The sequence below is a fragment of the Phyllobates terribilis genome, unplaced genomic scaffold, assembly GCF_046119375.1.
Source record: "Phyllobates terribilis strain yellow unplaced genomic scaffold, ASM4611937v1 Scaffold_5__5_contigs__length_657084704, whole genome shotgun sequence".
NCBI lineage: Eukaryota > Metazoa > Chordata > Amphibia > Anura > Dendrobatidae > Phyllobates > Phyllobates terribilis.
Window position 1 is genome coordinate 199982697 of NW_027362765.1, and position 13915 is coordinate 199996611.

The window sequence follows — 13915 nt, forward strand, 5'->3', positions numbered from 1 at the left end:
ACACCTCCTCCTCCATGCTTCACGGTGGGAACCAGGCATGTAGAGTCCATCCATTCACCTTTTCTGCGTCGCACAAAGACACGGTGGTTGGAACCAAAGATCTCAAATTTGGACTCATCAGACCAAAGCACAGATGTCCACTGGTCTAATGTCCATTCCTTGTGTTCTTTAGCCCAAACAAGTCTCTTCTGCTTGTTGCCTGTCCTTAGCAGTGGTTTCCTAGCAGCTATTTTACCATGAAGGCCTGTTGCACAGTCTCCTCTTAACAGTTGTTGAAGAGATGTGTCTGCTGCTGGAACTCTGTGTGGCATTGACCTGGTCTCTAATCTGAGCTGCTGTTAACCTGCGATTTCTGAGGCTGGTGACTCGGATAAACTTATCCTCAGAAGCAGAGGTGACTCTTGGTCTTCCTTTCCTGGGGCGGTCCTCATGTGAGCCAGTTTCTTTGTAGCGCTTGATGGTTTTTGCAACTGCACTTGGGGACACTTTCAAAGTTTTCCCAATTTTTCGGACTGACTGACCTTCATTTCTTAAAGTAATGATGGCCACTCGTTTTTCTTTACTTAGAATTTGTATTAGGGCAAGAAAAAAGCAGCTAAGAAATTATGACGATTCCCAGTAAAAATTATATATTTACTGGGAATATATACATAATAAAAAATAAATCGGGGGAAATAAGTGTAGAACACGTCACCAATTTTCTAAGTAAATATATTTCTAAGGGTTCTCTTGACATGAACTTCTCACCGGATGTAGGTAACAACCCATCTAATCTACACAGGCAAAGAAACCAAACCACAGGAGTCCGTTTATTTCACCTGCTGTATACAAGTCCTGATAGAGTAGTTAACTCCCCAGCAAGATGCATATACATATGAGAAGGAGTTAAGCTGCACTTACATGTGTATATCTTCAATCCAACAAATCACAGAAATGGAAGAGCTTTGTTTTCTCTAGTTTTTGACACACACAAAACTATAATATATATAAATAATATAACAGGGATTGGAAATTTGATAGCGTAATATTTTTAGAAAAAGATAAAACTTCTATTTCCGGGTCAGCAGCAGTATATCTGGTCCCCAAATAATCCAATACCGAACAACATGGTCATAATCGATCAGAACATACTAGGGTGTGTTGGATTTGATAAAAAAGGTAAATGACTTACAAAAAGGCCCACTTTTCAGACCTTTGTATAACTGTGTAGAATTGGGGTGCTGGCAAAACTAAGGGTTTATTTCACCTATCACCACTTGATATATTGATCTCAGAATAAAATTGTTCCCCTTCTATCAGCCATTTATTTGTATACAATAAAAATGTCCTACTTTAGATTACGATTATTGTAAATTTTGTAAAATTTCAGTCTCTCATAACCTTTTGTTCGAAGAATATATGTCCAATTGGTAGATGGCAACATAGAAAAATACCAACAAGTGGGCCTTCCTGAACAAGTTCCTCCTGTGTCCAGCATAGATAGGTAGGCACATGAAGCATTAGAGGTCACAGAAGAATCCTGTGTTAAACAAGGTAAGGATTGTCCAAGACTGCGACTCCAGCGGCCACCCCACCATCAGCATGTTCAGTGGCTTTTGTCCTAAGAAGATGACCCACACGTTCATTGAGAACCATTTTTTCACCTTTCCTATAGAAAGAACAAACACAAAATGATGTACCGGCATCTATTAACCACATCAGGATGCAGCAATTATACACCTTGAAGATACAGTGATTTTTGCTTTGATTTCAGCATACAAGGTTAAAATGACAAGTTTCTCTGATCTTGATGAGCAGGACCCTAGCTGCAATATACAAGGGCAGTTTGCACAGGCGATCAGCACATGGGGATAGTACAGCGAAGACTCCGGTCTGTGTTATTCTATTAAAGGGAAACTGTCATGTCCTGTGTAGTATCTAAACTGCCCCATTGCATTGTTAGTGATGCAATGTGCATCACGAACACGCTTTTTTCATTAAAATCGGTGCTAATATGTGTAAAAACCACTTTATAAGTTTAGATCATACCTGCTCGTTTAGTCATAGAGGTATGATTCATCGCATTTGGTCAGGGTTGGCGCCTCCCACGCATTTGAATTCTGCTACCGCCTTGCGCTGACGCAAGTATACGGCACTTGCGCAGTATGTAATGGCCAGCCGCGCTTGTATCTCTGGGAACCATGCAAGTGCTGTGATGAGCGGCTCCGGCCACACACCGTGAAGCTGGAAACTAGACAGCTTCACTGCGCACCCGCGGGGAGCCGTTAGTCACATCGCTTGCGTGGCTCCCAGAGATACAAGCGCGGCTGGCCATGACATACTGCGCAAGTGCCGCATACTTGCGACAGCGCAAGTCGGTAGCCGAATTCAAATGCGTGGGAGGAACCAACCCTGACTAAATGCGATGAATCACACCCCTATTACTAAACGAGCCGGTATGATATAAACATATAAAGTGGTTTTTACACATATTAGATCCAATTTTAATGAAAAAAGCGTGTTAGTGATGCACATTGCATCACTAACAACGTAATGGGGGCAGTTTAGATACTACACACGAGATGACGGGTTCCCTTCAAGGCAAATTCAATGAAAGGGTGAAACATTTTATGACATATCACTGTCAAAAGAAGCAATGAAATACAAGACGGCTGCGGCACTATTGAAAGCACTGTGCCCCCTATATTTTCAAATTTGGAGATCTGAAACTTTTTCATAAACTGTGAATTAAGTTCTGTACAGTACTGCTTAGCCACACGGTGAAACTCAGGAGTGACAGAGCACTATTTGACTCTCGGAGAACAAAATTATCGAAGAATAGTTTGAGGACTTCATGTACAGAGCCCCTAAGTGCCAGAAGAGCAGAATCCCACCTCAATTGACCCCATTTTGGAAATTACATCCCTCTGGGAATTTACCTACAGGTGTAGTGACTTTTTTGACTCCATGGGTATTTTCCAGAAACAAGCAGCCGTGGATGTTGCTGAGTGAAAACTACAAATCTGCCATTGAAGTGCCCACACATTGTAGTGTCCGTACGTTGTAGTGCCCATACATGATCTCTAGCTCATGTTTCTGGAGACATGGACCCTGTAAATTAAACAAGCTCTCATGGTTACATAAATGCCAAAAATGTGGATGTTAAATGTGGTTTAGGCACACTGTGGAGCTCAGGTGCAAGGGGGCATTTAAATTTGGGAGCGCAGAAATCGCTGGATTTCTTTTAGGGGGGAGAGGAGCCATAGCGCTTCTCCAGAACCTTTGAGCTACCAGTAACGTGGAAGCCCCCTATATTTCCATTAACAGATGATGGACCTGAGTGGGAACTTGCTTTCTTTGTGGATTGAGTTGAAGCTTTTATTGGGAACATTTTACATAACATATTGGATCACGTTTATCTGGCGCTCTACGCTGAGCATATATACAGTACAGACCAAAAGTTTGGACACAACTGCCAAGAGTGTGCAAAGCAGTCATCAAAGCAAAAGGTGGCTACTTTGAAGAACCTAGAATATAAGACATATTTTCAGTTGTTTCACACTTTTTTGTTAAGTATATAATTCCACATGTGTTAATTCATAGTTTTGATGCCTTCAGTGTGAATGTACAATTTTCAAAGTCATGAATACACAGAAAAATCTTTAAATGAGGTGTGTCCAAACTTTTGGTCTGTACTGTATATATATATATATTTCCATCTAAATCTCCGAATGACGTGATTCAGATGCTATGTATCCAGTCTTTAATTTATGCTGCTGGTGGTTTGAGCAGAACGAATCATCTGACAAGTTCCCATCATATACCAGTAAAAGCACCAATCCCAAAGAACCCCAGATAACTTGTAATACATTCTCTGTGCATTAGGTGCAAAACTCAGGAATAGCATCCATAAGGAGCACTTACCTCACATACACACCGAACATTCCCAGCTCGCTGATGCATTCTGACATTTGTACCCTGCCATTGGCTCTCAGAAGACAACTCTTTACTGGCTGAGGCTTAATCTTGTCCATGAGTATATAAGAAGTGCGCTCAGTGCTGTCCTTAACCCTTTCTAGCACTTCTCTGATTTCATTACCATAGATATTATTTCCTGAAAAAAAAATTAACAAATGTGGCCTTTTAATCTAAAACCTGCAGGAAATACTGCATAAAAACACATTGGCCCCATTCATCAAGCTGTTTATGCCTGGAGTAAAACTGATTGAAATGTAACAAAATTTTTATACAACTATAAGTTGCGCAAAAATATTGCAACTTTTGCCGTTTTTAGTCCAGCCTACCACTGACAACTCTTTGAAAAATTGGCGGAGCTTGTGCATCATAATTTATGAGGAAACTGTATGCCAAACGCTGCCTGATGCTCATTTCTGGGGTGGTGCACTGCACCAAATTCATTCAGAGGTGCAAGCTATTTAATGAAGGGAGTACTTTAGTGAGATCCACCAAACTCATTAAGACTGGCATACAAAAACTCCACTTTTATGGAATCAAGTTTCAGATATAAACAAAGTATTTTTAAAATAAAGGCACCGTGAGCAAACACTAAGGGTAATACAAAACAACAGGAGGGGATGAGGCAGATGTAATAGGTAAGTGGAATATGTAAGCAGCACCAGCAAAAAGGGAACGATGCAATGGATCAGTGTCCTGTGGATACAAAGTATAGCATTGTGCTGCAGATTTTTATAACAGATAAATAACTTAATGACAGGTAAGTATTTTAAGGGAATAAATCCATGAGTTTACCTGTTTTCATCTCCTCTTGTTGGAATGGCGACAGGTCCCAAAGCGCATTTGGGCGTTAGCCTTCGTCAGGGATTGTGGCGCCCGACCAGGAGGCACATTAAAGATGAGCCCGGACCAATAGCGGTATGCCACGTATAATGTGGGCCTGAAGTGTATGCGAAGCATGTAGCCAATCCTGAGACTACAGATCGCGTCACCAACAGAGTCATCCGAGGGGCCGGAGCAGAGGATGAGAGTGAACTCCTGATCACGTGATGAAAAATATGATCGGGAGCCGGTCACGTGATCCGGTCCAGCCTCAGATAGAGAAGTGGTGAGCGACAAGACCTGCAAGCCGCAAAAGGCGAATCTGCTCAATGCCAGGAATACGTTTATAGAGTAAAGGAAGGTCCTAGGTCGTGGACCATATGGAGAACATACGAATAGAGAGATACACATGAGAAAAATGTTGTAGCACTTTAAAACCCACCATCTGTGTGACCCCACACTTTTGAAAGTTAGGGGTATTGATCGGATGCTCCTAGTGGGTTTTAAAGTGCTTAGGTATAGGTTTGAGCTCTATCGGAGCCCAGACTAGATCACATGACCGGCTCCCGATCATGTTTTTCATCAAGTGATTAAGAGTTCGCTCTAGTCATCTGCTCCGGCCCCTCGGATGACGCGGTTGATGACCTGATCTGTGGGCTCAGGATTAGCTACATTCGCCACATACACTCCGGGTCCACATTATACGTGGCATACCGCTATTGGTCCAGGTTCATATTCAATGTGCCTCCTGCTGGTCGCACACCATGCTCCCTGACGAAGGCCAACACCGAAACGCATGTTGGGACCTGGCGCCATTCCAACAAAAGGAGATGAACACCGGTACGCTCATGGATTTATGCCCTTAAAATACTTACCTGACATTAAATTATTTATCGGTTATAAAAATCTGCAGCACAATGCTATACTTTGTATCCACTGGACATTGTTCCATTAGATCATTCCCTTTTTGCTGGTGCTGCTCACAGATTATACTTACCCATTACATCTGCCTCATCCCCTCCTGTTTTGTGTTGCCCTTAGTGTTTGTTCACTGTGCCTTTATATTAAAAATACTTTGTTTATATGTCCTTAATAAAGATGTATACCTTTTCACACCTCTCTTCGGCTATACTTTTGTGAATAGGCTTATATTGTTACTATAGCCTCAATAAGTAAAACATTTTTTGCATAATAGTGCCATTATATACACACATTTCTCTGGTGTATTGTGTAGCTATGAGGTTTTCTCACAGAAGCCAAAAAATTACTAGTACAAGGCGGCTGAAGAGCTGCTACAAGCACTGTGCCCTCTACATTTTCAGGTTTGGAGATATGATTTTGCAGTTTAAATTCTCAAAGACCTGAAAATAATGCAGAGATGTGCAGTTGAGTAATATTTGCTTTCAACACCAAAATCCTTGTATAATTAACCAGTAAAAGCACCAATTCTAAAGATTTTAAATGTTATACAGTCTGTGTATTAAGTGAAAAAATAAAAATAAATAACATCCATAAACTGTCTGGCTGTATAATGTAGAGCAGGGGTCCCCAACCTGCGGCTGTTCTCTGTGCGCAAGCTTTGGAACTCATAATATTAGCAATAGTGGGCTCTGAGTGTCACTACTGTGGGGGGCACACCTGGATGTAACTCACGACCATGTCTCAGAGTTGAATGTGGCTCTCAAGGTGAGAAAGGTTGGGGACCACTGCTTAATAGTAATCCTAGTTTAATACTCTATAATTTATCACCCGCGATAAGCAATGTACAGTGTATAAAAAAAAAATGCAATCCTTGATATTTACCTCCACCTTCTCTTTGTGGTTTTAAAACATACTGATCTGGGTTTTCCAGCGCAATTTCCACAGTCTGATCTCCTTCTTCACCCTGAATAATAAAAAATAAATGCACTATATAACAAAGTTACAAAATTGCAGAAATCATGCTGTACTTATCCTTTAATGAATATTCAGATTCCTGGTAGTCGCTGATGGAATCTGTTAACTAGAAACAGACAGACATAAAAGTTTAACTGAGCGCATTTAATGCAATGCTCTCTGCTGTGCTGCACCCTGGGATGAGGTTAAATAAGACATGTACCTCAAGATCAGTACAAACAGAGTAAAGGAAAGTAATTGCAACGTTACTCAACATTTTATGTAGATTTTGATGTACATCTTTTTTTTCATCAGAATGGTGGTATTTAAACAGCTCACAAACACTTCCACTGACGGAGCAATTCTTGCTAACCACTGTTTAGCTATGGTCTCTCTGGTTTGATACAGTATTTTGGCTATAGCCAGTTGTAGTGGGGATGAATTTCCAATGTCTCCCACAGAGCCCAACACACACACTTTAGGGCTGAGAGATATTTGAACTTTAAAGACCTCAAGAATCAATCTACCCAAGTCCTAGCACAGCCCAACAGATGAGAGCCGCACCAGAACATATGGACCAAGTCTGCACCATCTTTCCTACAACGTGGGCAACAATCATCTGTCCTGAGGCCCATCTTGTATAGCACTTTTGAAGTTCTATATACTCACTCTGTGTAGGAGCGATATTTAAGATCTTCTTTGGGCCGAATTTATCAATCGATTCCCTGGTGTCTCTAAAATATCCTCCCACTCCTGTGAAGTAATTTGTCCCATATCCCTTTCCCACCTAAATTTAACTACAGCCATAGGGTCTCCCAGGATAATTAGTAATAAGGAGTTATACATGAAGGATATAAGGCCTTTAGTATTTTTTGCATTTACCACAGAGTCCAACATCCCATTCAAGGAGATGGACAAATCGGAGATAGACTCCCGAGCTCTGCGTGCTGTGATTGTAGATACTTGAATAAGTCAGAGAAACACAAATTAAAAGTCTGTTTTAAATGCTCAAATGTGCAAAAATAACCCTACTTATAAAATTGAAGTAAGTATCTCAATCCTCTCCTAATGATTCCCCAAAACCTTCCATATATTGCCATTCACTCAAACAGGGGTTATTCTAGATAGGGGTAAACTTGGAACATTCTCGCATTCCCAACCATTTCTTACATGCCCACCAGATTCTATGGACAAGATTTAAAGTCGGAAAATCTGGAAGCATCCAGGCTTGGATCTAGGCTTGTATGCCTCTAGTAGTTCTACTAAATTAACCCCCCCACCACCAAGAGTTAGCACTGGGGCAAGCCCATGCTCTCAGATTTTGAAATTAAGAGACTAAAAAATAACCCCAAGTATGCGGCTCAATTTTTGGGCAGCTGTAGCTTCTCCAACTTTATCCTGGTTATACCCCTTTTCCAAACCAAGTCCCTAAAAATGTTATGCATCTTCCTAAACCAAAATTTAGGGATCCAAATGGGAGAATTATGCAGTACATAAAGAATGCTAGGCATAAGGCATATTTTGATAAGATTCGTCCTTCCCAAGGCTGAGAGAAGCAATTTCTCCCATGCTTCAACTTTATTTCTGGACCTAATTACCAATGGACTCTGTATCCTTCTAAACCTATCTTTTATCTCTCTTGTAATATATATGCCGAGATATTTAAATTTTGAGACTACTGGCACCATGAAAGAACTACTTAGTCGTGAGATGTCTTTATCGTCCAAAGGAAGCAGCGCAGACTTTGACCAATTTAGAGTCAATCCCGAGAAGGCCCCAAATCTCTCTATAGTTTCCATTAGAATTGGAAGCGAAATGTTTATATTATTGACAAATAAGAGACTATCTGCATGTAGAGAAAACTTTTCTTGATTCCCATATTTAAAACCCTCTATCCCATTATGTTGTCTAATAATACAAGCTAATGGCTCAATTGCTATAGCAAAAAGTAAGGGAGACAGGATTTAGATAAAACAGAAGGTTTATGTTCCCACAGCTGAATATTTTACTATGTAAACCTCCACTTACAATATCCAAAGAGTACAGGCCCGCGAAAGTCTCTCTGATTCGGGAAACAGCTTCTGGTTGGTCAGGCAGGAACTTTTCCAGTACAAGAGGACGGCTCAGTTCCTGTTGCACCTTTTTGGTACCGACTAGTTGGGTGGCTATATCTGGGCATTTCACTGCTCTGGATCTCTCCATCTTTAGGCGAGCTTCCCAAGCCTAAAAAAAAAATTAGAACATTTTATACCAGATTTACCTGCCACTATTACAATTCAATAAGGTTTTAGACCCTAGATAATGGAAGACTAATGGCATTCATTGTGATTTACACCTCTGGGAACCTATGACATAGTGAATCATAATTATAATTTCCAACTGATCCAATTAGATTTCTGATATATATTATTTAGTTATTTTATTTTTTTTATTTCAAATAAACTAAATAAATAAAAATAGTATTGGAATATTCCCTTTATAATTAAACAGATATTGTGATACGATATTTTACACACTTGTGTGAACTTAGCCTTAAGGTTTCTATGGTACACCTGGCTGCAGTAAAGCATATCTCTGTATGCTTAGGCAACATGGTGGAACGCAAAATTATATACAGAAAATAAAATTAAAAATACACAATTCAGTATTGAAAACAGATAATAATACTAGGTTTCTTATCTGGTAGAATTGAGCATAATGGTTCATAGGACAATGGTCCAGCAGTCACATTGGTAGTCAGTGGCCACCGGATAAGAGCCCTGCTAAGCTCCTCCTATCTGCCAGCTTACCCAATGCCTCTTCTCATTAGAAGGCCCAGGACAATGTCATTAGCAAGACGTCGCGCTGGGCTTCCAAATCAGAAGTGCTGTGGATGCTTCATAGGAAGTTTGAAGGGCCCTGACTTGGTGGCCAAGGACAACCAACATTGCTGCTCAAAGTCTAGTAGCTGGTTTAAGCTTGTAAAACATGGAGATATACAATCTGTTTGATGTCTCTCTCTAGTACATTTTCAAGTGAACCAACTATTTCCATTGTACAACAAAAGTTATCTGTTACTTCATGTAGTTGAGAAAAGCATTATTAGCTGACTATACAGACCTGCTTATTGTAATCCTGAGGCATGTATCCGGTTCTGAAATAGGCTACTGCAACCTCATATCCATCCCTAGAAGAAACTCTAATGTTAGCATAGCTCAAGTCGGAATATTAAATGAGGGATAAAAAAAATGCAATTAAGAAATAGGTCCACAGTCATCAAAACTGGTACTTTTTATGCTGGTCTTAAAGAGGGGTGCGGGGTGGAGTGCGATGTGATTAAATAATTAAGAGGCACACAGCTCTTAATGAATCAGGCAAGGCACGAAGTGGAATTCATCTCTGTGTGCACATCTCCACAAATCTTACTTTAATCTTAGACTGGTGTAAGATCTGTGGTGTAAGATCTGTGGTGTAAGAAACGCAGACGCTCATCATCAATTTGATGAGCGGGGGTCGCCAAGCTCCTGTCATGCCCCAGCTCTGGCCACTGGGCATGACAGGAGAAAAAATTTCAAAAATGGGTAAAAACGCCTAGAGTCACAACATTTTTGTGCAGCCTTAGGTTGTGAAAAATGTTTAGACTTTTAAAAACTTTTTACGCCATTTATTCCTATAGGTAGGTGATAAATGAATAATGTCTTGGGTAAGGACTGTCAGGACCACATCTATTCATGTGAACAGGGTCCTGTGTTTCCCATGAGAATGAAGCGGTTGCGTGCATGTGTGACCACTGCTCCATTCACTGTCTATGGGAGCACTTGCCATGTGCACTAATGCTTCTTGTTGACCTATGAAATTAAAGGGAACTTTGAAATAGAAAAAGTAGCATAAAAATACTTACACATATAGACAATTCTTTTCATCCAAAGACCCTCTCTCATAGACATCTGTAAGACGTCTCCTAATCACTTTGATATTTCTAGAAAAGGAAAAGTTGTTAGAACAATGTATATGAGATATAGACTGATTACAATGGATTATATGGGAAGCAATGAGGTGGACATGTCTGCCAGGAGATGCGATCTCTCATAGTAAGAGGAAGATGCATGTGAACTAATAGATAAAGGCAGCTGTGAGAAAATATGGAGATTTATTATTTTATAATCACATACTGTTTTTTGAGGGGGTTTTTAAATGCTCAAACCCTAGTGCTGCACAATCTAGCACACTTCTGGCTGCCTGCAAGCTTGTTTGTATTGCAAAAGGGTCCCTAGTCTTCTTCACAAAGAGGTTCTGCAGCAGCTCAAGAACTATAAGGAATAATAAAAACTCTATTATAAACTATTAGCCTTAACTAAAAAGCTACACTCAGGCAGCAATGCAGCTAAAATATGGAGTATTTACTCATCCATTTACAAATACCATGATACGCAGTCATAGAATCATAGAATGGTAGAGTTGGAAGGGACCTCCTGGGTCATCTGGTCCAACCCCCTGCTCAAAGCAGGATTCACTAAATCATCTCAGACAGATGTCTGTTCAGCCTCTGTTTGAAGACGTCCATTGAAGGGGAACTCACCACCTCTCGTGGCTGCCTGTTCCACTCATTAATCACCCTAACTGTCAAAAAGTTTTTTCTAATATCTAATCTGTGTCTCCTCCCATTTAGTTTCATCCCATTGCTTCTAGTCTTTCCTTGTGCAAATGAGAATAAAGATGATCCTTCTACAATGTGACAGCCCTTGACATATTTGTAGACAGCTATTAAGTCTCCTCTCAGTCTTAGAACAGACACAACGATCAAACTACTAGTCAAAACCCACCGTAGGGGACGTCCACAATCACATTCATAGGGTGGGCATCTTGCTAACGTTTCCCAGCTAAAAAAAAACCTGGATTCTACCAAAAATGGGTCAGAGTCAACACCAGTGGATATTTTGAATTTCCCTACATGATGTTTCCAGTGCTTGCTAATGGTACTCAACTCCGAGAGAAACCATACAGAGGATTATAATCGGACTTGCTGGTTATGTCCACTAGACAAATAACAAATAACTGTTAGAAAATAGAAATAAATCCATTTTAAGTTGGTGTGATCAGCCAACAGAAAGTCCACGAATGGTGGACTGTTAAAGGGAACCTGTTAGCAGATTCATACTGAGTGAACTGTGGGCAGCATAAATCAGAGCCTGGCTGTGCTCTGAAATACTGCGATGTTCCAGAGAAACCTCATTTGCAAAGGCGACCGGGGACAGCATTTCTCAGACAACTAGTCCATGACAGGTCCCCTGTGTGAGAGAAGGAGTTACTTTATCTATCCTGACTCCATTTTGATTGTAGTACGTGTATCTTCTGCTTACCAGAATGGAGTTTGAGCCAGTATGTGTGTGTGAGATAAGGGGTCCCTTAGGAATGTCTTTGTCTAAAGACTTAAGCCCCCATCTCACATAGCGAGATCGCTGCTGAGTCACGGTTTTGGTGACGCAATAGCGACCTCACCAGCGATGTCGCTATGTGTGACACTTTGCAGCGATCAGGCCCCTGCTGTGAGGTCGCTGATCGCTGCAGAATGTCCTGGACCTATTTTTGGTCGTTGCCCTCCCGCTGGTCAGCACACATCGCTGTGTGTGACCAGCGGGAGCAGAGATCAGGCTGGTAACCATGATAAACATCGGGTTACTAGGGGCACACGCGCACCTAGTAACCCGCTGTTTATCATGGTTACGAGCCTGCTAAAGTGAGCGGTAACCTCCTGCTCACCGTAGCAGAGTGGTAACCATGATAAACAGCGGGTTACTAAGTGCGCGTGTGCCCCTAGTAACCCGATGTTTACCATGGTTACCAGCCTGCTCCTGCTTCAGCAGGCTGGTAACCAGGAGCAGGACATCGTGGAAAGATTCTTTCCACGATGTCGCTGCTCCCCTGATCGTTGGTGAGCCTGCCTGTTTGACAGCTCACCAGCGACCACATAGCGACGCAGCAACGATCCCTGACAGGTCGTATCGTTGTCGGGATCGCTGCAGCGTCGCTAAGTGTGACGGGGCCTTTAGAGAAAACATAAGGAAGAAACGAAACTAGAAGGTAGAGAGATTCCTAAAATCGAAAAGCTGGGTGTAGACAGAATTACCTTAAGCCAATGAGATGTATGTATGCTAATGTCAGCACATATTTAGAGATAAGCTGAGCCAATTACATTGTTACCATGTATGACTATTAAGCTATAAAACTCTGAAAAATGATGTAATAAAGACAGATCTGCCCTAATGCTCAAATGCATCAGCCGTGGCTCTTCCGTGCACGTATTTGAAATTTAAGTTTTAATTTGGAACAGGCACAAATGTCTCAGAATGTCCCACATTATGTGGTAACTACTGTGACTTCTCCCTGCCCCAATCCCCTAGACTGACAGGCCTTGCTCTATATGTGTGTTTTTTCTTTGCAGTCAGTATGCTTTAGTGCATATAAAAGGGTGTGGCCGCCCTTTATCTAGGCTGAGACGCTCATTTTGCCTCGGTTTTATGCTTACACTAGGGATCAGTCTCTCTGCCCTTGTCCATATGTATGTCACTTGACAAATGGTAAGGTTTTTAATATTAGAGTTAGGACTGTCCCATAAGGGTTGCCGTGAAGTTGCGGGATGGCTTTCACATTATTTTGATCAAAATTATGTTAACTAAATACCCTTTATTATTTATTATTATTTTTGCACTGTGCTATTTATACATCTACTTTCAGTTATTTGGGTATTTTTCTTGTTCTTGGTTTCTCTCTATTTAATGGCCTTGTGTGAACATGCATTTACATTTTGCATGCACATCAACTTACGTTTCAGTTCAGACCTTCAGGTTTTTTCCTTGCAGTCAGTATGCTTTAGTGCATATAACAGGGTGTGGCCGCCTTTTGTCTGGGCTGAGACGCTCATTTTGCCTCGGTTTTATGCTTACACTAGGGATCAGTCTCTCTGCCCTTGTCCATATGTATGTCACTTGACAAATGGTAAGGTTTTTAATATTAGAGTTAGGACTGTCCCATAAGGGTTGCCGTGAAGTGGCGGGATGGCTTTCACATTATTTTGATCAAAATGATGTTAACTAAATACCCTTTATTATTTATTATTATTTTTGCACTGTGCTATTTATACATCTTCTTTCAGTTATTTGGGTATTTTTCTTGTTCTTGGTTTCTCTCTATATGTGTGTGTAGCAAGTCATCTCTCAGTCCAGGGGTGCAGCATGGGGAGGGATAGAAGATGTCGGCCAGGTACCTACCTTGGAGAAGTCATCTG

General features: G+C 41.1%; 1 protein-coding gene across 1 annotated transcript in view; it reads right to left on the reverse strand.

Annotated features, from left to right (window-relative positions):
* Positions 1 to 784: 784 nt before the first annotated feature.
* The window catches only part of GSS (glutathione synthetase), a 42191-nt gene continuing 29060 nt past the window's right edge, over positions 785 to 13915 (reverse strand). The window contains exons 8-13 of the mRNA XM_073683686.1: positions 10532 to 10609; positions 9751 to 9817; positions 8680 to 8874; positions 6580 to 6661; positions 3904 to 4093; positions 785 to 1648 (exon numbers count right to left, since the gene is read on the reverse strand). Of these exons, the coding sequence (XP_073539787.1) occupies positions 1525 to 1648; positions 3904 to 4093; positions 6580 to 6661; positions 8680 to 8874; positions 9751 to 9817; positions 10532 to 10609 (736 nt within the window). The 3' untranslated portion in view covers positions 785 to 1524. The remainder of the gene's footprint in view (positions 1649 to 3903; positions 4094 to 6579; positions 6662 to 8679; positions 8875 to 9750; positions 9818 to 10531; positions 10610 to 13915) is intronic.